Below are 23,799 nucleotides of genomic sequence, written 5' to 3' on the forward strand. Positions count from 1 at the left end.
CCACTTCAAAAAAAAAAAACTCGTCCTGCTAAGAATGCCCCCATCCCCACTTGATATGAATGATTCATTCGCATTCAAGCGTCATTTTCTCCACTTCGTAACGCGTGGGGGAGAGATTGCAATTAAGAGACTAAATATGCCTGAAACTCTATCACGTCTATTTCCTAGCACGAAAAAATAACTTGTTTCGAAGCTACTTGAAACTCACTATATCTCTCTTCAATTTTAAACCGATAAGGGAAATTCTCCCTCCACAATCCCGTACAACTGGGCCTAAATTTTAGCTTGCGTTGATATTAACACTTCCGGATCTCATGCTTTTAATCATTTTCTGATGTTTCTTATTCTTTTCCCACTCCTCCAGTTTCCGTTCCTTGCTGTAATATCACCCTCTTACTTAATAGCGAGTATTTTCCGATGAAGTCTTAGGGAAGGGAAAAGACACTCTCTCGTTTCAAAGCTTCGGTCGGTAGCCCAGTTCACTGATGGTTGCGGAGGTCTGCGTCCAACCATTTCCCGCCACTTTGGTATGCGCTCTAGCGCGGGGTGAAAAGCGCGGGAAATGCCAGTATCGGCACTCAGGGAGACAGAATTTATTCAGGTACAGTAAGCGTTTCTCTTTCCTTCTGTAATTAAATTTTGCAGTACTTGAGGATCATCTTACCCTCAGAATAATCACAAGAAAGCCACCGAAAATCTTGTTTTCTTTAGGTTGCACAGTGACAGTGAGTTTGGAAAAACTTTCCTGCTGCATAATCACAACCTTGCCTTCGTACGAGCATATATATTTCCGTCATTGACATTTAAGCCCATTATGATATTCTAAGCTAAAAATTAAAGACTTTGACGCTTAGTAGTAAACATATAGGATATTTCCGTTCATTTCTCATTCATATAGTCTAATATGGTGCTTTTTTTTTCCAAGTGTTCTCGTGTACAAGTTTATTATGCCCTCCAATCCAAAGAAAGGAAAGACTAGTGCTATAAAGTGCACAGAAAATTTAAAGGAGTTTTACGAAAATGAAGACGAGTTCAAATTCTCTGAAGGTAAGCTTTAGTTTGGAATTTTTAGAAAACCATTCTATCTCGATATGCATTTGGTACAAAAAAGATTTTTTGATTTAAAAAATAACGCAATTAGTACCGACATGATTTTCAAAGCTGACTTGTCTTGATTAAATATTTTTCCTTATGGCGATCCATGTAATTTCTTGATTGAATGTTACTGTACCACGATTTCATTTATATAGAGTCGTGATCAACGTGATTACAATTTAAATGGACACATTTGTGAGATGGGTGCTCTTTGACACAGTCGACGTAAATATTGCGAAAACTATTCATATGATTCTCAACATGGAGCCCTCCCCCTGATTGAGAAAAATCATAAAATTCGTCCCACTTCTTTAAGTAATTGACGTTTGATCTTCCTTCACCATCAGAGTGAAACCCTGTGCAACAAAAAAAAGTTGCTTAAGCAGTTAGTAAGGTATGCGGCCTACTTTGGAAAAAAGAAATCTTCTCTTGTTATTTTGATTTGTGTGGGCTCCACTCTGGAGTGAGTTTTCAATGTTGAACTTTAATGACTTTTTTTTTTTTTTTTTTTTTTTTTAATTAATTTTATTGGCATTCTACTGAGTTACAAAAGTAATAAACGAGAAGTTACACGTACAAAAAAAAAAAAAATTGCCAAAAGGGAGTAACGAACGGGACGTGAGTACCCATGCAAGGAAACTCCCTACAGAATAAAAAATAAATAAATATTACAAAGTTTTAAGTCAGTGCGAATGAGTTCTATGGCAGGAACAGTCTATAAACACTGACCAGGTACACGGTTGGTCAATATCGAAAACATTTGCTAATAAATTAAAATAGTGATTAGTGACAAAGTTCTTAAAGGATGAAAGAGTACCTAAGGAAGACGGAGGAGCTACTTTACACATAATATTCCACAGTTTTGTAATTCTATTAAAATATGAGGCCTTAAATAAAGATGTTTTACAGGACTGAGTTTTCAGCAATAATTCCGGATTAAAACAGTTTCTTGTGCGGTTGTGGGGAACAAAATTAACAAAGTTGTTAACGTCAATAGGCGATATTCCGTACAGACAGTTATAAAAAAATATTAAGTCTTTGATCTCTCGGTCATAACAAAGAGGCAACATATTCAACTTAATTAAGCGTTCTTTGTAAGAGGATTCGTGCAGTCTTTCCTTTAATATCCATCTGGTTGAAACCATGCGAGCTTGCATTTGGATTCCTCTTGGTTCTTGGATGAATATTGCTTTTTAAAATTTGGTAAATTCACGTTTAGAATTTTGGTCCATTTGGTATGAAGAAGCTCTTGGATTTAGCTATTGAAAATTAGAAAAGCAATTCGTACGAGTTCCAAGAGGAAGCCAATCTCTTTATCCAGAGAGATATAACCACCCCTCGCCCTTGCTTTCTTTAACAACAATTAATCTTCTTTGTTACAGCGAAACCTGAGCAACAGCAACAAAAACCTGCACAGGTGGTCAAGGCGAAAAAGAGACAGGCTGTTACTCCTGCTTCGGAGTTCCAAGATTCTGATCCCGAAGATGATGAATATGACAAGGGGTACGTTTATGTAAGCAGTAAAAAGAAACCTGAAATCGTCTAACTCTTCTAAACTCTCATTACCTTGAAAGAGGGCAAGTTTCTAGAGAAACTGTGGTGCTGCGTTGGTGGGAGAGTATAACAGGATAATTTAGTGTTATTATTTGAGTTGATAACGTAAATTGGCCACCGTAAAGAGTTTAAAGGCTGACGTTTCGAGCGTTGGCCCTTCGTCAGAGCGACTGGAGAAATTGTGGGCTGTGTGTGGGTTTATATGAAGGAAATGGAGGAACGCTATTAGTGGGAATATAGTGACGAGAAAACAAGAATAAATTAGTTGAATGAAAAGCGGTCGTTGATATTATGGGGATTAAGAGTGCCGATTTGGAATATAAATTTTTGTTCTAGAGTTTTGCGGCTTTCCGAACTGCCTAGATGTAGGGAAAGGCCGCAAGCTGCCATATGCTGCTTAGAATGATTGGGGATTTTGACCCTAGTGGCCGATTTAGGATTTTGGACGCTAGCGACCAATTTTGGATTTAGGACACTAGCGGCCGACTTAGGATTTTGGACACTAGTGGCCGAGTTTGGATTTTGGACCTCAGTGACCGATTTAGGATTTTGGACACTGGCCGAGTTTGGATTTTGGACACTAGTGACCAATTTTGGATTTAGGACACTAGCGGCCGATTTAGGATTTTGGACACCAGTGGCCGATTGTGGATTTTGGACCCTATTGGCCGATTCTGGCCTAGTGGCCGATTTTGGATTTTTGACATTAAGGGTCGACTTTAATCTCCAAGGTATCAACCGTGTGCTTTTAATTCAACTAATCTATTCTTGTCTTCTCGTCTCCATGTTCCCACCGATAGCATAGCTCCATTTTCTGCATATAAACCAACACTCTCCTTACGTTTAGGTATGATCTAAACGGTACCTAGGCTACCTCCAAGGCCTGTCATTTATGTCTCTTTTTTTAGCAATAGTGCTAAAACAGTTCATTACAGTACTGCAGTTTACAATCCATAATGTAGGGGCGAATTGGGGGTTGATCGGTATGTTACACAAGGTCTTTATTTCTATTACTGTTCCTGTCGTTGTTTCTTCTCTTACAGCGGAAGTGATCTTGAGATGCAAGGAATGCTGAACAGTTTTGGAGGTCAGGAACAATTTTTTTCACTACACTCAGGTACTGAAATGAACTAGTTAAGCAAAAGCGTTGACATAAAGCTCTTGGAGTTTTGCTTTTAGCTGACATAACAAAGACGTTGACAGCCAAACGTAAGAGAATTCAAACCTTCACGCAAGCCTCAATGAAGGCAAGCACTCGAAAGTTTGACGAGGTGTGGCAGTCACAGCAACACGAAAGGTAAAAAAAACATACATATATATCATTATCACATCTCCATAGCTTTCTATATATTGTAGGTCGCGAAAATGAAGATTGGGTAAACATTTGTGTGCCTAGTTGCCAAGGTCATTTTTTAGACTATTTTTACTTTTTATTAGAGGCACTCATTATGATGAATTCAGCAAACAGGTCATGAATGTGCTCAACCAGTGGGAAACAGATTTGCAAAAAACAAGAGAAGCAGAAGAGAAATTAGAGGTATTGAACAATTGACTAGCAATGTTTGACAGGCTTATATTTTAGCCTGTCAAACTTTATGAATATTTTAGCTAATTTTTTTCAGTCAGTCAGACCGTCATTCTACCACTGCACCCATTCATCAAGTCACCAGATCGTTAAAAAAGGGTCATTTAGTCAGCCAAGCAGAGGCCACAACTAATATGCTTATTTCATTTATACAGAATCTGTACAAACAGCAACAAAAGCTGTTTCAACAACAACGCATTGTGCAGAGTCAAAGACTCAAACGGGTACGCCAGCTTCATGAAGAACATACTAAGAACTTACAACAAATGCAGAAAAATCACCAAGCCCAACACGTTAGTGTCCAGGAGCAACTTCGCAAGGAGATTAACGCTTTGCAAAAAAAGATTCTAATGGATACGGTATGGTGATTTAAACTGTCTTTGACGCTGAAGAGTGTAACTTAATTAGGGAAATGTCAGGGATTACATATCAAATTAAGCTAAGTATTAATGGAAGCAAATGAAGCTCTTTTTTCCAATTGATCAACAACTTCTAACAGGCTCTTCTTGTATTCTTGCCTTCAGCAACAACAGGACTTTTCAAGTGTTCGAAGGTCTCTTCAAAGCATGTTGGCGCAAGTATAGATTTCAACACGCCAGAAATTTTTATGCCAAAGAATGTGGAATTTTGTACTTGAATATTATTCTACCCGCCAGAGAACATTTTGTCCCCTTGGATTATTATCCTTTTAAAATAATAGGATGGGAATTTTTAGAGGAAGTTATCTATATGATTTTATGATGCTACATATTATTTCTGACCCGTAAGGTCTATGATAAATGTTGTTTATTTATTGCCAACATGATTTCATTTTACCAAGTTGTTATAGAAAGTACTCTTGTTGCAATAAAAAATGTTATACCTATATACAAATATTTCCGGGAAGCAGGTTTAAGATCAGAATAAAATATTACAAATACAAGGTAGTTCCTTTGTCCTAATTAATCATATAGTTTGCGAAAAAATGAAGTATCATCTGCTATTTCCATCAACACAGATGTAATCCAAACATCACCAATAAGAAAGGTTCTCTACATTTCTATGGTTTCATGATGAAAATATGTACAAACCAACACAAAACAATTACTTCATTATAAATGTAATGCATAAGCACCAAGCAATGAAATAATTTAGATGAACACTGAAATGCCTCAAATACTGGTAGGGAACTGTACAACACAGCAAGGAACATACAACAGTATTACCAAATTAATTGAAATCCATGCATCCCAGCATAATTATGAATATTTTTAAGAGTATGTGACGATTTTTGTTGCATTTAGCAGCTGATATACACAGTCAATAAATAAAAAGTGAGAGGCTTTCACCCTCTGTTGTGCCTCTTCTGAAGCTCCATCCAGCACCATATGGTAAAGATCAGAATGAAGCTACAAAAAAAATGGTCAAAATGAAGTTAGAGAGAGCTAATCCAGTGCATGAGAGTGCATCTTGTTTTATGTTGAAATGTGCATAACTTGTCCAGCAAACATGCACCAAAAATTTGTTAAAAAAAAAAAAAAAAAAAAAAAAAAATATATATATATATATATATATATATATATATATATAGAAATCAACAAAACTGACAAACACACCTGAGTATTTTCAGCAATGTCATGAGAAAGCTCACTATCTTCCTCTTTCATCCTTAGCTTACAGGAGCTATGTGTCCCTATGTTAAACAATGACCAATCCTCCTATTTTACAAAAAACAAATAAAATTGTGTCATAGACTGAAGAAGGATATAATTCATAACAAATACAGCAAAAAGCATTGGCAGCCGGAGGCAAGCAACAAAGTTTTAAATAAAACAGGCAAACCTTACTTTAGAAATGACCTGACCTATATTCTTCCATGTCATTGGTTTGTTGAGGAACTTAGTTGCTGAAGAGTAAGTTTCACATTACAAACCAAATCTGATTGGTTGACACAATGACTTATATCCCAAAGAACTAATTGAAAATGTATTTGAGATCTGATTGGTTCATTCAGGAACTAAGATACCTAAAAATTTCAAGTACACATTAAAATGGTGAAGTACTTATTTAAATGGGGAGGTGTTTTATAAAATATATATAATTTGGGGATAATGGTAACCCAGAGATTCTAAAAGTTGTTCTTGATCGAGGAGCTCACAATGCGTAGCAAATCAATATCAGAAATTCTTACCCTACTACTAAAGTTCTAGATGCTATCTTAGGAAAACTATTTTTCAAGATTAACTTCCAGCTGCTATGAAGAAGAACATAAGAAATTCCGAGGCTAGTTTCTTGAAAGTTCCAGTAACTTAATGGGCCAAAGCCATATGTGAATATCAAAATTTAAAGAATAGAGGAGCAGGTTCTGGCACCCTAACCAATCAATTTTGTGTCTTTAGCTGAAAATTCTATTGTAAAATTACCAAAAATTTTGAAACCCACATCTAAAATGAAGATAGAACACTTTAAGGGCCCACTAAGTTATCTGGAAATTTGAGAAACAGGCTTCAGGACTATTAATTATTTTGGAGCCACCTTAAAAAAATTTGTATAGGAAAATGTGAAGATGAGTTGAAGTCTGAAAAAAGATTAGAACTACCTCTAGAGGCTGTTCATCTTCCAGCTGCTCAACAGCTTGTATGATAATTTTATCTTTGCCACAATCAGCATTCCATTTACTCCATGTATAAGCAAATGCTGATGCTGTCAATGCCATTTCCTGGTAAATGTTGTTCTCCAGCCAATCCTCCTATAATTGAAGGATGTTTCATGCTTTTAAACACAGAACTACCGGCACATTAAAAGATACAGCTTTTGTGTCCTCAGTGCAACCATGGCTTTTATCCTCTTTTGAATCCACATTGCTTTTTTAAAAACATTAAAAAATAAATTCTCAGCTGCTATTTTTAAAATTAGATGTGCTGCATTAGGTTCTTACTAAAGAATGTGACCCCTTTTTTTTTGGCAAAACAGAGTACCTGCATCTCATCTATCAAATGCCATGAATAAGTAAAAAAAAATTCTGGATGTTGCAATAAGTAAAAATTCTTCTGCAGGGAAGAGCTTTTACTACAGCACTTTTCTGACACCAGAAGTAATTATCCACAACATATAGGTACCTTGGAATTTAAGCTGACATACTTCTCTGCATCAACCGCAGGAAAGACATTCACTCCTGCCTTTTGCATGGCCTGTATACAGATTTGGTCAGTCCAATAGTCTAGAGCTCTTTCAAACAATTAATTAACACAACATTCACTGGACAGTGACTGAAGTAGAGGGATGTGGATAGAGGGAAATTCCCCAAGAAATTGGGAACTTGATGGGAATTAGTATGGGAGCTGAAGAGTACAGAATATTAAGTTTCAAGCCGTAAAGAGGATTGTTAAACAACACTAGATGTACTGTAAGTTAGGAATCCCAAGGTTTATGGTACCTGCCATACTCTCTTCATTCTATGTTAAAAGTAATGTATCACATTGTTACTATGGTTCTAATAAAAAATACCTCAATCAACTTATGTGGCTTCATCCACTTTCCCTTCAAATGAGAAAGCTCTGAGACATCATTTGGCTGTGTCAGTGAACACAAAGAATCCTGAAAAAAATTGAAAGTAGTTCAAATTGAAATAAATAAACTAGCTTCACAGTCAGGGATGAAATCCTAAAAATATTCTGGGCCTGATGAACACCTTGTGTTTTAAATCAAAATTAAAAGATTTACAACAGATTGAGGCAGAGACTATTGTTACTATGTTGGTACCATTTTTCTTTTCTTTAAAAATACCTGTTACTAGTATGTGCTAACCTTAATTTCAATTTCCAGTTCAATGATGGCAGCAATGAGTGTAAACAGGCAACTGTTTATGGCATGAGGACGTAGCTCCCATGACTGAAATGGCATGTTCAGATAAAGATCCTGTAAAAATAACAAAAATAGAACATAATCATCACAAATTTATAAGGTAGAGAATTTTGGATATCAATAAAGAGTGTACAAATTATTCAGTCTTTATTTAAATCTTCCTCATGAAAATCAAGAAACTTTTTCTCTTTTTTCTTATTTGAAATCTAGTTGAGGAAATTTGCTCTAACTAATGAACTTACAAAAAAGAACCATCTAAGCCTATATGCTGAAACTACTCCTAAAAATGATCATTCACAAATTTAATCATACCTGAAAAGTAGCAATGGGCCCAAAGGTAGACATCTTGAATACGACTGTTCTTTCCTCTGTCAAAAGATAAAGATGATACATGAACATCCTAAGTTTTTCTTTGCAAGCCTCATTGACCCACAGTCCAGTAGCTTAGCTCTCTTTCATTCTTGCATTTGTTCAATTTTTTTTTTCTCTAAGACTTTATATAATATTACCCTGGTTGTTAATGACTTGTAGATTTGTGTATATTTCTTTTATTCTTTTATTATTATAAATTCAAAAGTGACTGCTGTGAATCCACTTCTGCCAGTTGTTACCGGTACTTAATTAAACTAGTATTGACTTATTACCCTAGAGTGTTGTCGTCAAAAATGAATAATTATAGAGGGCAAGTTTATGTTATTATAATGTTTGTATCATCATTGCAAACCTTCATTATATTGGGAGTCTGCAAATGCATCAAGCCTCCAATTGTTCTTCGTGGAGTCCCACAGTGCCAGCTGAGGTTGTTCAAAATACATAACATCTCCTGGAAGCCTAACACATAGGAAAAATACCAAAAACTGTTTACTCCAGCCAATATTACCCTCTTTTACACTGCCGAAGGGGAGTAAGGAGACTTTTTGGTTATGACATTACTGGAAGTTCATACAGAAGTACTGTCAAACTCACTTGCAGGTGATCATCACTGGAGGGTTGGTTGCTTGCAGCTGTGTGGCCGATGCAGAGTTTGGTGGAGCAGGGGTACTTGTTGTCGAGTTTGTATCTGCTGGAGTCTGCCCTTCAACTTGATAATTGACTCTTTTGAGTTCTGATGATACAACTAACACGACAAAAGGCAAAAGATTTTCTAACTTTGTAAACTACTAAGAGAAATGCAATATACCTCGAGCGGCACTTCAGTAACTTTGATTTTGAAGACAATAATTTGTGTTGGGGTATCACTTCTATCTAAAATACAGGTAAGTAGGGATGGAGAGTTGGTCTACATACACTGTGTATTTTCTTGGTTAAAATTTACTTAACTATGCAATAAAGAAATACTTGAATGAAAGTGATCCTCGCAGTAATGTGCACTACTTAGGCAGTAGTGAAAATAAGGCCTGAAAAAAATTCAGGCCTGTATGGGATTTGAACCCATGACCTCCGCGATACCGGTGCAGTGCTCTACCAACTGAGCTAACAAGCCAACTGGGAGCTGGTCATGAAGTTGGTTCTAAATAAACCCGTGAAGTGATGAATAAATAGTTAAGAATATACGAAAGTCATATATTTGAACTGCGGATAAAGACATGAATGAAAGTGATCCTCGCAGTAATGTGAGGATCACTTTCATTCACGTCTTTATCCGCAGTTCAAATATATGACTTTCGTATATTCTTAACTATTTAAAGAAATACTTGTAAGAGCCCTTACTCTGCTGCATAATCCACCCATTCGCAAGTTTTGGCTGTGGTGGAAGATCTAACAGTTCAATAATCATGACAGGGCCAATGGCACTGAATGCTCTTAGGTCTACAACATCATCATCTTCTTCCTCTTCTTCCTCTATTCCACCTTCCAAACCTGCCCCAGCAGCCTCATCCAATGTTTGATCAGTAGATGCACGATTTTCTTCCCCTCCTTCACCTAACCAGAAAATCATGTACTACATAAAATATCCATTCAACAAATACCTCCTCTACTAAAAAAAGTAAGAATTTTTTGCATAATTTAACAAAGATCATTTCAATTTGACCTTGGGATTGTCCCATCTAATGCACATAGCATGGCCCCCAAATGAAGGATGCATGTGTGGGCTAAAATAGTGATGAGTGGCAACCATAACTTAGCCCTCTTTCTGGAAATGCAGATCTTGTCTAAAATATCAAGATTTTTAGATAAACACTGCACTCAGTTAGAACCCTTCACAACTATAAGCATTGAACTAAGTCTTGTAAATGCAAAAAAATTAAATTAACAATACAGAAGTGCTTTCTAAAATAATATGGTATATAATGAGTTGTGAAAACAAAATGTATATCATACCATCTTGCTCTCCCTCTTTAGTTTCACCCTCTTTGTCCTGCTGAGTCTCATTTTCACTGACCTGACTTCTTACACTCTTTGCACTAGCTTTACGACTTCGACTACTTTTACCACTACTGGCTCTTCCACTCTGTCAAACACATACAGAAAATCACAAACAATAAAGATTATTTCACTTTACCTCCATCAAAATACTAAGAAATCAAAGACAGTAAGAGACCCTCTATTCACACCTTATTTTACATAATTTTGAGTTTCATTTAATATATTTAGCAAAGGCTGATTTTTCACATCAATTGCTCTGACGAAGAGCTAACGCTCGAAACGTCAGCTTTTTTACCCTTTACGGTGGCTAATTTACGTTTTCAACCCAGTTGTTAACACTAAATTACCTGATTTTTCATATAAGCTGATTAAATCTGTATAATGGATATCTGAGGGGATGTAATTATATATAAAAAAATAGTTAACCTCATTAATTACAAGATCTCACAACACCTAACTAATTTTAAATAATATGTAATAACTTTTTGCTGAAGCAGTTTTAAATTCATGTTGAACTGACCTAGGCTGTCATTAACAAATAAAAACATAGTGTAACCGCCTCAAGACTTCACAGTTGATTGAAATGTAATGGTTATCTTTAATTTTTTGCTCACCTTTTTCCTACTTGCTTTACTAGATCGGCTCACTTGTGATGCAGATTTAGGTGGCATGGCCTCAAGTGTGTCATCTACTCCTTCCTTATCTGCTCCTTCATTCCCTTCACCTGCCTGTTGCATCACAAATAATGCAATTAGAACAAAGGACATACTGTCCTGTACTGTGATTTTAAACATTCAACATAATGTAACCCAGTGTTCACCCCAACATCAGTATGCATATTCTCCAAACTGTCCCCTTGACATTTCCTAAGGTGCTGATAAGAAGAATTTGCTCAATGATCAAGAGCTTCTTAATTTGTTGATCATTTCCTTTATTCTTGTGACCTTAATGTTGGATCCTGGGGTGATATTGTAAAGAGAAATTGGAAGCTAGTCACTCTGAGGGGTTATAGGGTCAAGGAATGATTGGTCAGTTATAATCAGAATACTGAATATAAAACTTCATTGATAATTAGTTGGATCTTTGGTTTAAATCTGAAACCTTGCTTTTAGACTTAGTTATAGCTAAAATCATTTTATTAAAACTGTCCAAAACAAAACAAAACAAAAAAAGAACATCACCCCTTCTCCATCAGCTTCTTCTGCAGGAACAACCTCATCTACGACAACTTCTGGAGGCTTAACCTTTAGCTTTGGATGGAAAGATTTGGACAACGGTGATAGATGATCATACTTAGTGTACATGACACGAACAGCCATACTGCCAATGGAAATAACTCTTGGAATGTCCATTGTAAATCCCATTTTCTCAAATGAAAACGACTTCACTCTGAAGCAAAATAAAGCCAAAAATATATATATCTTGTCAGTATTAACTATTTATCACTAGAAACTTTGCACATGATTACTGGGTAGAAAATAGATAGTTTACCATAATCGCTCATTCTGTAATCAGTTATAAGTATTAAGTAAAATAATAAATTAACACTTGATTTAGACAAAAGAATCAGTTATTTTAATTAAATGATCAGACTGTTGGAAAAAATATATAAAGGCTTACAAGTTTTGGTCTAATACAAAAAAAAAAATGCACCAAACCTTGGATTCTTGGCTATGTTTCCCCAGACACAAACCGTTATGTTTTCTGATGCACTCATATACTGTAAATTTTGAGTATCAGGATCTACATCATCAGAAGCATTCTAGGATAGATCATATTGTCACTGTTGAGTTAGTGGACATAAACTGTGTAGAATTTTACATTTAATAATTATTAGAATGTTTACATGTGGTTTTATTTACTTTTGTGATGAGTGGTTCAGAACACTCCTTCTCAGTTCCTATAAAACTGACAAACTTTTCACCCGTCAACTTTTTGTATCTGTAAGACACTTCTCTTAATTAAGGACAAAACATTTCTTTGTTTGCTAATCTTGATTTTCTGAATTCTCATTACCTGTCTCTTTGATGGTCTAATTAATAAATAGCAAAAGGAATTTTAAGGCTGATCATTTCTAAGACACAGCTGCTGTAATTAGTCACCTGCAGAAGATTCATGGTTGCCTCATCCAACTTATAGCTTATCAATTCTTGAAGTTTAATCACTGACTGTAAAAGAGTACAATTTATACCATCATCAAATATTGGAAGCTAAATGTCTTGAGCACAGTAAAGAAAAAAAGGAAACATATCTACTAGCCTTGTTTTCAGACAGTCCAGGTCACTTAAATTTACATGCGCCTCTCTCTTATCAGAAGGGAAAGGAAGAGTGTGTCCATGCAGGACCTACTGTCCACCTTCTTCTAAGAAATTCAATATTGGCTGTTTATCTGCTAATCTGGTGTTACTAATTTCTAAGTGAGAGCTATGGAATAGTAACCTTAACAGCTGAAATGTATAGTTGTGTCAAGACTTTGTGGAATTCTTCAGGAACTATCTCCTTCAGGAGTCTGACTATAATCTGGTTATCAACAAAACTCTCACATTATTCAGTCCACCTTGTTGGCAGGTACACTTTGACACTCTATATAATGCATCTTTAGCCACTTGGCCACTCCTTGATCACAGACAATCATGAACAAGTATTTTTAGTCTATATGACTTTTGTTTATATTTGATGAATTGCAGTGATAATACAATACTGAAAGTAGAATGATATCAAAAACAGTATCAACCTGTTTAAGCCTTTGAACATCATCCTCTGTAAAACCCTCATCTTCTGAATTTGATAGAAAACCCTCAAGTTCTTCTATAAGCTGTAAAATAATGATATGTATCCATTTAATTTTCTTATAAACTTTTTTCAGCAAACTGATCAGTGCTGATAAATCATTGAGAACACCTGGCTAACAGTTTCTTCTCCTGAGTAATACACACAACTGAATTCTAGTTTTAATACATCATTGCAGAAATTCTGATCTATTTTACCTTTAAAGTGTTTTCACCCTCACTGAGTACAACTGTAAAGGGTTTGTATTCTTTATCATCTCTCCACAGGTTCACAAAAGTATTCAGATCACGGGTATTCAGAGGATCAGGGTTTCCATCACACAGCATGTACCTCTCCCACTGTTAAGGCAACAAAAAAACTTATATCTACACACAGGTAGCTGTTTTTATACAATATCCATAAATTAAGCACAGAAGAAGAAAAAATGAAGCAACATTTAGTTAACTTGAAGGTGGAAGGAGAGTAGTTCAAGATGAATGAAATGTGAGTAAGGAGGAGGGAAGATTGAAATAAAAATGGGTTGGAGTACAAAGAATAATGGGAAAAGGGGTAGAGGTGGTGAGAGTATGAAAGTGAATAAGGGAAAGCTGAAGGAAACTAAGGAAAGATGGAGTTTGATTACAAAAGAGAGAGAAAGGATAGAAGGAACAAAAAATAACCTTTTTTTTTCAAGGAGAGTTGAGGGTAGTCCTGAATAATTTTAATGATTAATTTGAATGAGCAACAAGCTCACTATTGTATAATTATATTATTTTAACCACTGATTACACTCCCTCTTTGCTTTTCAAGCCACAATTTTTTTTATTTCCACCAACCTTTGCCTTTGCACGCTCATTTTCTTGTAAGCTTTTCAACTGTTGCGAATTGTTTTCAATCTTCTCTTTGAGTTCATCCACCTCTGCCTGGTGTCTTGCACTCTCCTGTAACAAGACCATTCAGTGAAGAAAAAAAAAATTATTTCAGAACTGCAAAATAATAGAAATTCCTCAGGTTCTCATTTGGTTAATAATTCTTACTTTAACATTACTTTGACAGTTTTGCCATTCATTGAATATGTTCCTATTTCATCGAGTTTGTATTATAATTCAAACACCATTAATGGTGATGAGTTGCATTGAAATTTGTTCACCTCAGTGAATCATTAAACTCCTGAAGAGGTCCAATGCACTCTTCCTTAATTCGTACATAAGTGGAGAATTAATTTTCCATTTTCTAGTCTCACCTGTTGTCTTAGTCTTTCTCTTTCCTCTCTTTCTTGTCTTTCTCTTTCTTCTCGTTCTCTTTGTTCTTGTTCAGCTTGAAGCCGTGCCTCCTCTTAAAATAGAAATGGTGTTTTGTTGTTTTGATTGTAAACTGCAAACTGTAGTGAAGGCTGATTTTGTACAACAGTTCTCTAGGATTGGCCACTATATTAATAACTTTGGCTTAAAATTTAAGGCTTTCGCATGGGAGTTACAGTATAGCTCAGGGCCGGAATGCATGAGGGTCCTGTATGGGCCATTTCATTTTCAGCAAACTTAGTGATAATTATAAAGGGGTAAGTTTCTAAAGAAACTGTGGTGCTGAGTCGGTGGGATTTTTTACCCTAAAATGGAAATTTTAAAGTGGAAATTTTACCCTAAAATGCCAAGGACTCTCTGTTGATTACTGAAGTACATCTCTCACCCTCTTCTCTGGCTTTCCTCTCTGCTTCTTCTTTCTTCAACTTCTCCTTCTCTGCTTTTGAGAGTTTTGCACTCTTTTTTCCCTTAGCAGGCGGTTTAGGAGGCTTTTTGTAAAAAGGATTCAATAAAACAGTTAAAAAGCAATTCACTGATTTGGTCACCAATTTATGGGTGTTTGAGAGTCAGAAAATTAAGAGTCACAACTGGAAAATCAACTTAAATTTATGCAAGTTCATCATAAATATTAGGCAATGAAGATTTGAACTCAATTCTCTTACTCTAATATGTGATCAAAGAATAACCTCCTCAAATGCAGATAAATGTGAACAATGTCAAGCAGACCGGGGGAAAATCGACAAAAATTAAAAAAATATATATATCAAATTGGGGCAAAAAATCTCACGAACATTGTCGCAAATTTATGGTGATAAGGGCGACAGTTAAGATACTGAATCTCACTGAATTTTAGGAGAGAAAGGGGTTACGCCACTTTGATTTGTTACAGCTGACATGTTGCTGACACGTAGGATTTATAACATTAACTGCATGAGCTGGGCCGTCTGAATCGGCAGCAGGTCACATTCAGCATCTCAATTAGTTGGAGCATAATGTATAATATAATACTAAAGCTTAGCAATGCATTGCATTTCAGCTTGTCAACTAATAATCAAGTGAATTGTCTACAAAAAATGCAATCTACATGCAATGTACATGATCGAATTATTTCGCATTGCAAACGTCAGAACCGATCTTAGGCCTACACAGGGTTCTGGAACAGTCAAATTATCCTTAGGAAGTGCTAAAATTAACATTTCTTAAAAAAAAAATAGGCCTAAAAGAGGATAATTTTCTCACCATCTTCCCGCCGTCCGGGTATGTTTTCAATTTCGGTGCTTGGTTACACAGATCCTAGTGCTCAGTCTCCATTCGGCTCTTTGGAGACTGAAAAAACAATCATGGCGAAAGGTGAAGGAGTCGTTAAGAACGACGAATCTTCTCCAGATCTTGATCAGTATGCCAAGGAAGCACTTGATGAGATATTTGGAAAGGAAGAGCAGTCTTACGATGAATTTGTGCAGAGTTTTATGTTCCTAAATAAGGGTGAGTGACAAAAAAGCTCTAATTCAAACTGTGACAGCTTGAAATAGGTACAGCCTAGCTGTTAGAGAAACAAATAGATCCTTTCTGGAGATCAAACAAGCTCATCAACTTCTGGGTTAATTTGCTTGATACAGTTTTTAAGTTGCCTTCATCAGGTGCTGGCTCAACTAAAATTATTTCCTTGAACGAATGTACCTTTTACAGATGATATTTCTGGATCAAAAATTGGCAGTTCTCAAGGGAATACCCACGATCTCCAAAATGGTGCGTCCGGTCACAACAAGATGGCAAAGCGTAATGTCGACGACCACAACTCAATGGAAACAAAGGGCCAGTGGACAGAGAGTGACAGCATACCCGAGGAAGTAAGTTCATACTTCCCAAAATGGGAAATAATCAGTTCTGAAAGACAAACGCTCTTTTGAATTAATGGGGTTTTGGGGGAATGAGGCACTTGTCTCAGCTTCAGGGACAGGGGTACTGACATGGACAAGTCTCTTTGAAGATCTGTTATTTCTTGAAACAATTTACACAGTTTTTTAAGTTTTAATTTTTTCTCAATGACCCATCTGAACAGAGACCTGATAAGAAAACTTTTACTGATACTCAATTAAACAGTTACTCTTGATTTTGATCCTGTAGGTACTAGGGCCTGGTTCAACATCGGTTCCATTTCTCATGAGAACACCTGAGTCATCAGGTGGAAAAATCCTCCAGGTAATTGTGTGTTTCATTGGTTGATGTGTGTTACATTGGTTCATATATGTTACCCTCATATAGAGCTGAGTCTATTTGCAATTAACTTAGAGCTTGGAAGATGATATTTAAAATTTACTGTAATAATCTTTGGTTCAATGCTACCAATAAATCTGCACCAATTTTTCAAGTGTATCCTTGGAATTAGATCATTACAAATGCAGACCCTGCTATTTTGGTACTTTGCAAATCAGTTATTTCCAGAAATAGGTTTACCATACGTTTTTTCATCCTTCACATTTCAATCTGCACTGGCTTAATTCAGATCCTAGCATGATAACTCAGTAGAGCTACAGCAGTGCATGTAAATCCAGTTTCAATCCCATGCTATCAGTAAACTGTTGTGTCACAGTCCACTCTCTTTTGGTCCATACAAAAATAATGAGCTGACTTTGCAAAATTCTTCTCATTTTTAAGTTGCAGTTATTGAAAGAAAGATCCAACATGTAGTCCAGTAGGCAACAGCTCAGAATAATAAAGTTAAAATTATTGAGTCTTTGTTTTTTGTTCTTGTCGCAGGTTGATAACTTTGTTGAATGTGAAGATGAGGAGAGTGAGGATGAAGAGTCCATTTCAAATGTTGACTCCGTGTTGGAGGATGGCATATTCACATCTGGTTATTCTCCCTCAGCAGTGACTAGCTCAAATTCTTTGAAGCATGTAGAAGATACGAACTCAGCTGCAAGAGATATGCCAGCTAACGTTGATTTAGGCATTGAAGCAACTAAAGAAATATGTTATCTCCCTGGTAATGGATAATATATACACATTTTTTAGGGAGCCTTCATTTATGTCAGTTTTATAAAACCAGATAACCTCTGGTAACTGACATTAGTTCTTTGTGATAAACTGAATTCCTTCTGGGATGGGTTTAAGAGGAGGTAGATGCAGGGATCAGGATGTTGCATTTCTTGTCAAAGTTATTATCAGATTCTAGTTCTGTTTATCACTCCATTGTCAATATATGGTCCAAGCCATTGACAGACTGTTGTCTTTACCTGCAGGAGATGCTTCAATACTTCCTGGGGAAGTTGATGATAGCAAAATGAATGAGGAGCAAGGTAAAGGAACAGAAAATAAGCAGAATGTTATGACTCTGTGTGTTTAATAGAAATAAATTGCTGATTGAAACGATTAAAATTTACTAATCTTCTGTCTTTTACTGATTTTTAGATAACACTTCTGATGGAATTGTGTCACCCAAAATAACACAATTACAGATTTCCACAAGAATAAATAATTGTGACAGAAAGAATGATCAAAGAAGCCCAAGTGAGGTAATGTGTGTTTAAGTTGGTGCTTTTTTTTTCAACCAATAAGAAATTATGTTAAAAAATATTCACTTCAATGAAATAAATTTGCCAGTTGACCCGGAGAAAGACCCATAATAATTATTAACACTTTCACATTTGCCAACTGGAAATTGGTTCATTTTTTTTACTGATTTTCCTAATAATTGTTTCTTAATATCAAGTTTTATGGAATTCTTCTGAATTTCCAGTAATAACAAACCCCATTGAGCCTGCACATAGGTGTTGCATCATGCTTCAATTTATATCATACTGATTGTAGTATTTCACTGTCATGAATCATCTGTGGATACACCTGGTATTTTGTTTTAGTAAGAGAGAGATATTTAGCAAAGTGATACTTATATAGGTCATTTCCCTTTTTCAGGAAGTTGAAGATACTGATGAGGTTCAGCCATTCACTCTGGATACAGACTTTGACTATGATAATGTGACCCTGACACCAAAGTTTAGTTTCCCACCTAAGCAAATACCATAACCCTTCAGAGTGAGAGCAGTCAGAGTTCTAAATGAGAATATCCAGGCTCACCAGTGTAATCTCTATACAAGCAATTGTTCAATCAGAGATTGTCTACAGAGACTATTGGTTTCTTGACACTTAAGAGCACTGACAAAATGCCAGGCAGAAACCTTCAGTGGAAGGTGAAAGTGCAATACTCCAAGTTGCATTATGCCACAGAAAGAGAGATTTCTATGAACAGAATGGGCTAATGAGGCTTGAAAGCTGACTTTACCCTTCTAACGCAAGCATGGGGACTGAGAAGTGTGTGGCACCAGTTTTTGACTCAGCTCTTGAAGAACAAACATTGAATAACACCTGATGACTGTTTATTTACTTGAAGAAAAATTCCAAGAAATGTTGAAAGGAGACAACAGTGTATATCCTTCTCTGGCTAATCTTTATCCTTCCCTCATGCTCCTTCTTAGTGTGTCACGTCTATAGTATGCAAGTAAATTGTTCTTTCTCTTTTGAATTTTAATACATTGTTCACCAAACAGGTACAAGAAATAGATAGGCTTTCAAGTACAGAGTGTTATTTTGATCCATCAATAAATGCTCTGAACTTATTCACCAGAAAACATTGAGCAGTGAGAGGGGAGAGTTCTCACAATCAGTAGGTTTCTGGTTTCTCAGGCTTAACCATTCCTTGGCTATCCACAGAACATGGTTTAAGCCCTTCACACTCCAAAAATTCAGCATTGATTCTCTTGTATCACACACAATATTTCCAAAGGATACATGTAGAGTCAAAATTTCTCTTCACAAGAGAAAAGATGGACATGAATCCAAATTTATCTCTGTGAGAAGTTTGAACTTCAACATGGCTACTGATTAAAGGATGCAAACTTAACAATTTTCAAGACTGTTTGCTTTTTACCCAAGTATGCAGTGTTCTAAAGACCTATTTAATTAGAACTTAGAGAAAAATGACTGTTTCAAGTTATTAGACATGCATAGCTTACCAATATCACCATAATACTTTGTCATCAGACATTTCATCCAATTGTACTGATTCTCTCAAAAGGGTCAATATTCTATTTTCTAGATATAGTAACAACATAAGTCTACAATGGTTGGTTTAACAAGCTTTAATGGGTTTTGTACAGAGATATCACAAAGTTGATGTTGATTGTTGCCATTTTAACACAAACTCTGGTATGAAGTATGACAAAGATTTGTGATTTCTTCTACAGTCCCAACTTGGTTCTACGCCAGTGACGTCTCTTAGCGTTGTATCTGAAATCAAACAGTTATAGGATGAGTTAATAATCTGAATTCTGATCATCACAATGAGAGGGTCTTCCTTGATTCCAGTGACCAAAAGCTACTAAGATTCATTTACACCAATGCTTGTCTTACAAATTCCAAGAGTTAGTGATCATCTACAAAACCAAAAGCTGTTTACTATCAACTCAAATTGCAAAAATGTTTCAATAGGTCACATTTTATGAATTTGCAGCCGGGCAGACAATAAATTTTATTTAGTAGGAAAATACTCCGAGTACATAACACACGGGAGAATTCTAAATAACATTATTGGTAAGTAGTTTAGTTTCTTGCTCCACTTTAGTAAGGATACTTCACATGCATATCGACACACGTCTAATACACAATCAGAAAAACTTCTTCTGTGATGGTAAGGTATCTTTTGTAGCTCTCATATCGATTGCCATAAGCACCCTCGAAGATTTCTTTACTGTTCCAGCACTGGTTATTCGGTTGTTCGCTATCCGGTGAAGAGCGCAGTATATTTAGTTAAAAGTTAGCTGCTGGATGGCACTTTATCCGTCGGATAGTGTTATCCGCCCTTTATACAACTGAGCCCTGATCTTCTGTTTTCCTCCCTACGCTATCATACAAATTGTCATTAAGTTTATAGAGCTTCTAAAGGACGGATAGTGCTCTCGTACAGTTGAACAGTGACCCACCTGATGGTATTTCCAGTCCTGAGCCTCACCCACTGAGGGATAGGCCTGTTCTGTTTCATTTTCTTGCCCAAAACTCTCTTAATTTTGAAGCTTTTGTGGGACGGCTAGAGTAAGGAAATTTAGAACAACATAAACTCAAAGACGGTACAACATTGTGAAATTGTTACAAAATTAGCACTCTCTTTGGTCATCTTGCTGCAATCGCGAGCGAATCCAGTCAATAATACTTTTATAAATGGATCTAGCAGAAGAAACCCTCTTTGTGTGATTCCAATAAAGTTAAATATGACTCAATACTCACCATTTTGAGGAATAACTAGCTCACTCTTCAAGATGGCGTCAAAGAGGACGAATTAAGGGTGAGGGGACTGGTACCGATCATCAATTTTCCCAGGGATCTTTTCCACCGGAGGGCGCCATTTTGAACACGATGTCTACCTCCGAAGCAGCAATGCAAAATGCAGAGTTAAGTAAAGCTCACGAAGAGGTTGATGTAGAAAACGGTGCTTCAAATTTGAAGCGGAAGAGAGCATCTTCCGTCAATGGTCGGTCCCGTCATCAGTGGAAGTTATGGTGAGAGAAATCCCCCTTGGATTAGAACCCTCGGCCTGCAAACCCATTTGTTGTTTTCTTAGGTATGATTGTCATCAAAGTAGATCAGAGAAGCTTTCCATCACTTCAAGTGACCCGTCAGATAGTCTTGGCCGTATATTGAACGGAGTTCAGTTGTTAGACCTTACAGACCAGTTTTGGCCAAACCGGCTGAGTCATTTGAGGAACCGGTCGGCCAGTTTTCATGAACCCGTTCTTACTACTTGCGCAGCAACGTACAGAACCGTAACTCGTGCTAGCATAGTTTGAACACTGCCTGTTAGTATGATTCATTGATTCCAAGAAGCGCAATGTTTGCCTAGAGAAAACGACCCTTGCAAACAGACACAAAAAATTAAAAAAAAAAACAATAAAACATTACAAAAAGTCGCCAAAGGGGGTACTGTAAAATAGAAAAAGATAGGGTTACCAAAACAGGTGCCCTGATTGGTCGAAAACCTATCGTTTATTGCACAGTAAACCCATAAAAGCAATAGACCACACTTTCTATTGGTTTACCACCTATGCCTCTGGCTAACTATATCTAATATCTGTCTTATGTTAGGCTCTTGAGGAATTATACTTATTCACAAGGTTGCCTGACATTGCTTAATGAAATTGTGGAACATGCTGCAAGAGAGAGAGACAGCCTGGGAATAGAAATCTCTGCAAGTCGTCAATTTTTTGGGGAACTCATTAATCTTTTGTGGGGTGATAGAGTCAAGAAAGTCAAAAGAGGTCAAAGAATTGATAGAAAGGCCTATGTGCTGAATTTAACTCAAAAACAAGGACAAACTGTGCAGCCTCCAGACTATGACGTGACAAATGATTTTGAACAGTTGGCTAAAGATGATACATTCATGCTACCAACAGGTTGGTTTAAGGTTGTGGACAATCCTTGTAGAATTTGCTTTATACATCCTGAGCCTTGGGAATTTGGAAACCAGCGGATTTATAAAGAGATTGTGATGGAATTATCTCCCGAGAAAAATGTATCTTACTCTGTCAAGTCTCGTTCGTGTGAGCTCCATCTGTCCACCCTGAATATTGAAAGAATTGTCAAAGAGCTAACTGTGCATGAACAAGCTAAGCTTGTATTGGATTTTATAGACACTTCTAAATTATGTCTGGGGTGCAGTCTTTCTGATGATGACTCAAGTGTGTCTCCAATTCTGCATCAAACTGGAGTCCTCAAATCTTTAAACAACAGTGAAGTTCCAATGTAAAATAGAGCTTTTTCTTCAAAGTGTCAGTTGTTTGTCTGTCATGCTGGAAAACCTTGTTCCAAGTGCACTGGTGTCTCGTTGAGTTACAAGAGAAGGAAATGCAGAAGAGAAGCAAGGGAATCCATTCACAAGCATTGCAACAAAAGATATCTCACAAAAGATGAAATACTCCAACAGTTGCAAGAGCAGAGAAAATTGAATAGGAAGCATGATCAAGAAGAAGAAGGTGATCAAAATTCAGGAAGTGAGGATGAAAAAAGCAATTCAAATAGTGATTCTGGAAATGAAGAAGAGAAAGAGTAACTTGAAATATTAAAATAAGACTTACCATTTTGAACTTCTTCTGACGATCATTGTAAATGTTTTTGTTTGAGTTGGAAAAATGTTACACATGTAATGATTTTCATTTTGTTTACTGCCATTTTGGATTAGGATGATTGAGGAGGCCTTGATGGAATCCTCAAAAGCCAATGAGGAGGTGATAGAAAAAAGGTTATTTTGATTTAATTGGCAGCAAAAGTTGCTAATTTGGTGTCTTATATACATTGATGTAGAATAAAGTCTCTTATTACAAATCTGCGATAACAACTGGAATGGTCCAATACCAGCAGGAGCATCTTACCATTTGACTTTTAACTGTGGGTGTGAATACTTGCCTTGAGATTAGTTAAAAAGCAGTTTGTCAGCAAGGAACTTGTTTCTTTGAAAAACTGGTTCATGAATAATTGTGATTCCACAAAACTGATTACAATGAAACAACTACAACAACAACAAGCATTGTAATTTTGATATGTGAGGGCTTCTTGATCATGATACTAATGAACTTTTGCAAAATCCAATTGTACTCCCATAAGGCACTACATTTTGTGTTCAATTATAAGTATTTTTTTAATTGTAATCATGTGTAGTAGAAACAACACAGGTGTTTTTCACCAGCGAGGATCATTGCTTTACTTGGTTTTCATACACAGGTCCACCTAAATTCATTTCATTGAAGTTATGATTAGATCCTTCCACGGGGAAACAAGGTCCCTCTAAAAGGTGCCCAGCTCTGCCCAACTAGTAACGGTATCAGGGGAGCTTGAGTTCCAATCCCATCCAAGCCTGGATTTTATTCCAGGCCTTTTCTGCAATCGCTCAATGTCAGCTCTTCTAAGTGTATTATTGCTTTACTTGCAAAACATTGTTGTTTAAAAGTCAGAACCTACTTAAACAACCAGACACTATGACGAAAAAGCAAATGAGATTGCCTAAGTAAGAATAAGAACTTCGATTTTTAGAGGCGGTGTGACACATGCAAAATGTTTTAAATTCGAATTTTTGCTCAGACAAGTCAGTTTCTCTGCAAATAGGTCGAGTTTATTTCCAAAGTAAAAAATCGTATTAATATCGACGGAAAGTCTCGTGAGTTAGATGTCTCCGTCTCATTGATCTGCTATATCAATATTAAAAGGCGCCATCCGATTTCGTGCGCTTCCGGCGGATTT

General features: G+C 36.4%; 3 protein-coding genes and 1 non-coding gene across 8 annotated transcripts; 3 read left to right on the forward strand and 1 right to left on the reverse strand.

Annotated features, from left to right (window-relative positions):
• Positions 1-563: 563 nt before the first annotated feature.
• LOC131792441 (synaptonemal complex protein 3-like) lies at positions 564-4,896 on the forward strand. 3 transcript variants are annotated; one of them, XM_066171361.1, is made up of 8 exons: positions 564-601; positions 926-1,047; positions 2,478-2,598; positions 3,693-3,736; positions 3,829-3,946; positions 4,087-4,186; positions 4,390-4,593; positions 4,759-4,896. In XM_066171361.1, the coding sequence occupies exons 2-8, from the start codon at positions 948-950 to the stop codon at positions 4,816-4,818; spliced, it is 747 nt and encodes a 248-aa protein (XP_066027458.1). In that variant the 5' UTR covers positions 564-601; positions 926-947; the 3' UTR covers positions 4,819-4,896. The 3 variants fall into 3 exon arrangements, with proteins under 3 accessions (XP_066027458.1, XP_066027459.1, XP_066027460.1); XM_066171362.1 differs by lacking the exon at positions 564-601 and adding an exon at positions 676-725; XM_066171363.1 differs by lacking the exon at positions 564-601 and adding an exon at positions 700-772.
• Positions 4,897-5,045: 149 nt separating this feature from the next.
• On the reverse strand, positions 5,046-15,790 carry LOC131792461 (dynein axonemal intermediate chain 7). 2 transcript variants are annotated; one of them, XM_059109824.2, is made up of 21 exons: positions 15,754-15,790; positions 14,900-15,002; positions 14,457-14,548; positions 14,050-14,154; positions 13,432-13,572; positions 13,179-13,259; positions 12,547-12,612; positions 12,103-12,206; positions 11,626-11,833; positions 11,059-11,172; positions 10,400-10,529; positions 9,788-10,000; positions 9,044-9,194; positions 8,802-8,908; positions 8,390-8,445; positions 8,021-8,131; positions 7,721-7,810; positions 7,333-7,404; positions 6,813-6,962; positions 5,830-5,931; positions 5,046-5,622 (listed from the first exon to the last, which is right to left on the reverse strand). In XM_059109824.2, exons 1-21 carry the CDS (start codon positions 15,754-15,756, stop codon positions 5,485-5,487), a joined length of 2,337 nt encoding a protein of 778 aa, XP_058965807.2. In that variant the 5' UTR covers positions 15,757-15,790; the 3' UTR covers positions 5,046-5,484. The 2 variants fall into 2 exon arrangements, with proteins under 2 accessions (XP_058965807.2, XP_058965808.2); XM_059109825.2 differs by lacking the exon at positions 15,754-15,790 and having other exon boundaries at positions 5,048-5,622; positions 14,852-14,980.
• Positions 15,791-15,848: 58 nt separating this feature from the next.
• LOC131792504 (intraflagellar transport-associated protein-like) lies at positions 15,849-19,414 on the forward strand. Of its 2 annotated transcripts, none has more exons than XM_059109888.2 (7): positions 15,849-15,999; positions 16,204-16,364; positions 16,642-16,716; positions 17,275-17,503; positions 17,760-17,816; positions 17,929-18,032; positions 18,433-19,414. In XM_059109888.2, exons 1-7 carry the CDS (start codon positions 15,855-15,857, stop codon positions 18,541-18,543), a joined length of 882 nt encoding a protein of 293 aa, XP_058965871.2. In that variant the 5' UTR covers positions 15,849-15,854; the 3' UTR covers positions 18,544-19,414. The 2 variants fall into 2 exon arrangements, with proteins under 2 accessions (XP_058965871.2, XP_058965872.2); XM_059109889.2 differs by having other exon boundaries at positions 17,929-18,027.
• Positions 19,415-20,913: 1,499 nt separating this feature from the next.
• Positions 20,914-23,223, forward strand: LOC131792495 (uncharacterized). The gene is made up of 2 exons (XR_010718552.1): positions 20,914-21,068; positions 21,652-23,223. It is a non-coding gene; the product is annotated as an uncharacterized protein (transcript).
• The last annotated feature ends 576 nt before the right edge of the window (positions 23,224-23,799 follow it).

This window comes from Pocillopora verrucosa, chromosome 8 (genome assembly GCF_036669915.1).
Source record: "Pocillopora verrucosa isolate sample1 chromosome 8, ASM3666991v2, whole genome shotgun sequence".
Taxonomy (NCBI): domain Eukaryota; kingdom Metazoa; phylum Cnidaria; class Anthozoa; order Scleractinia; family Pocilloporidae; genus Pocillopora; species Pocillopora verrucosa.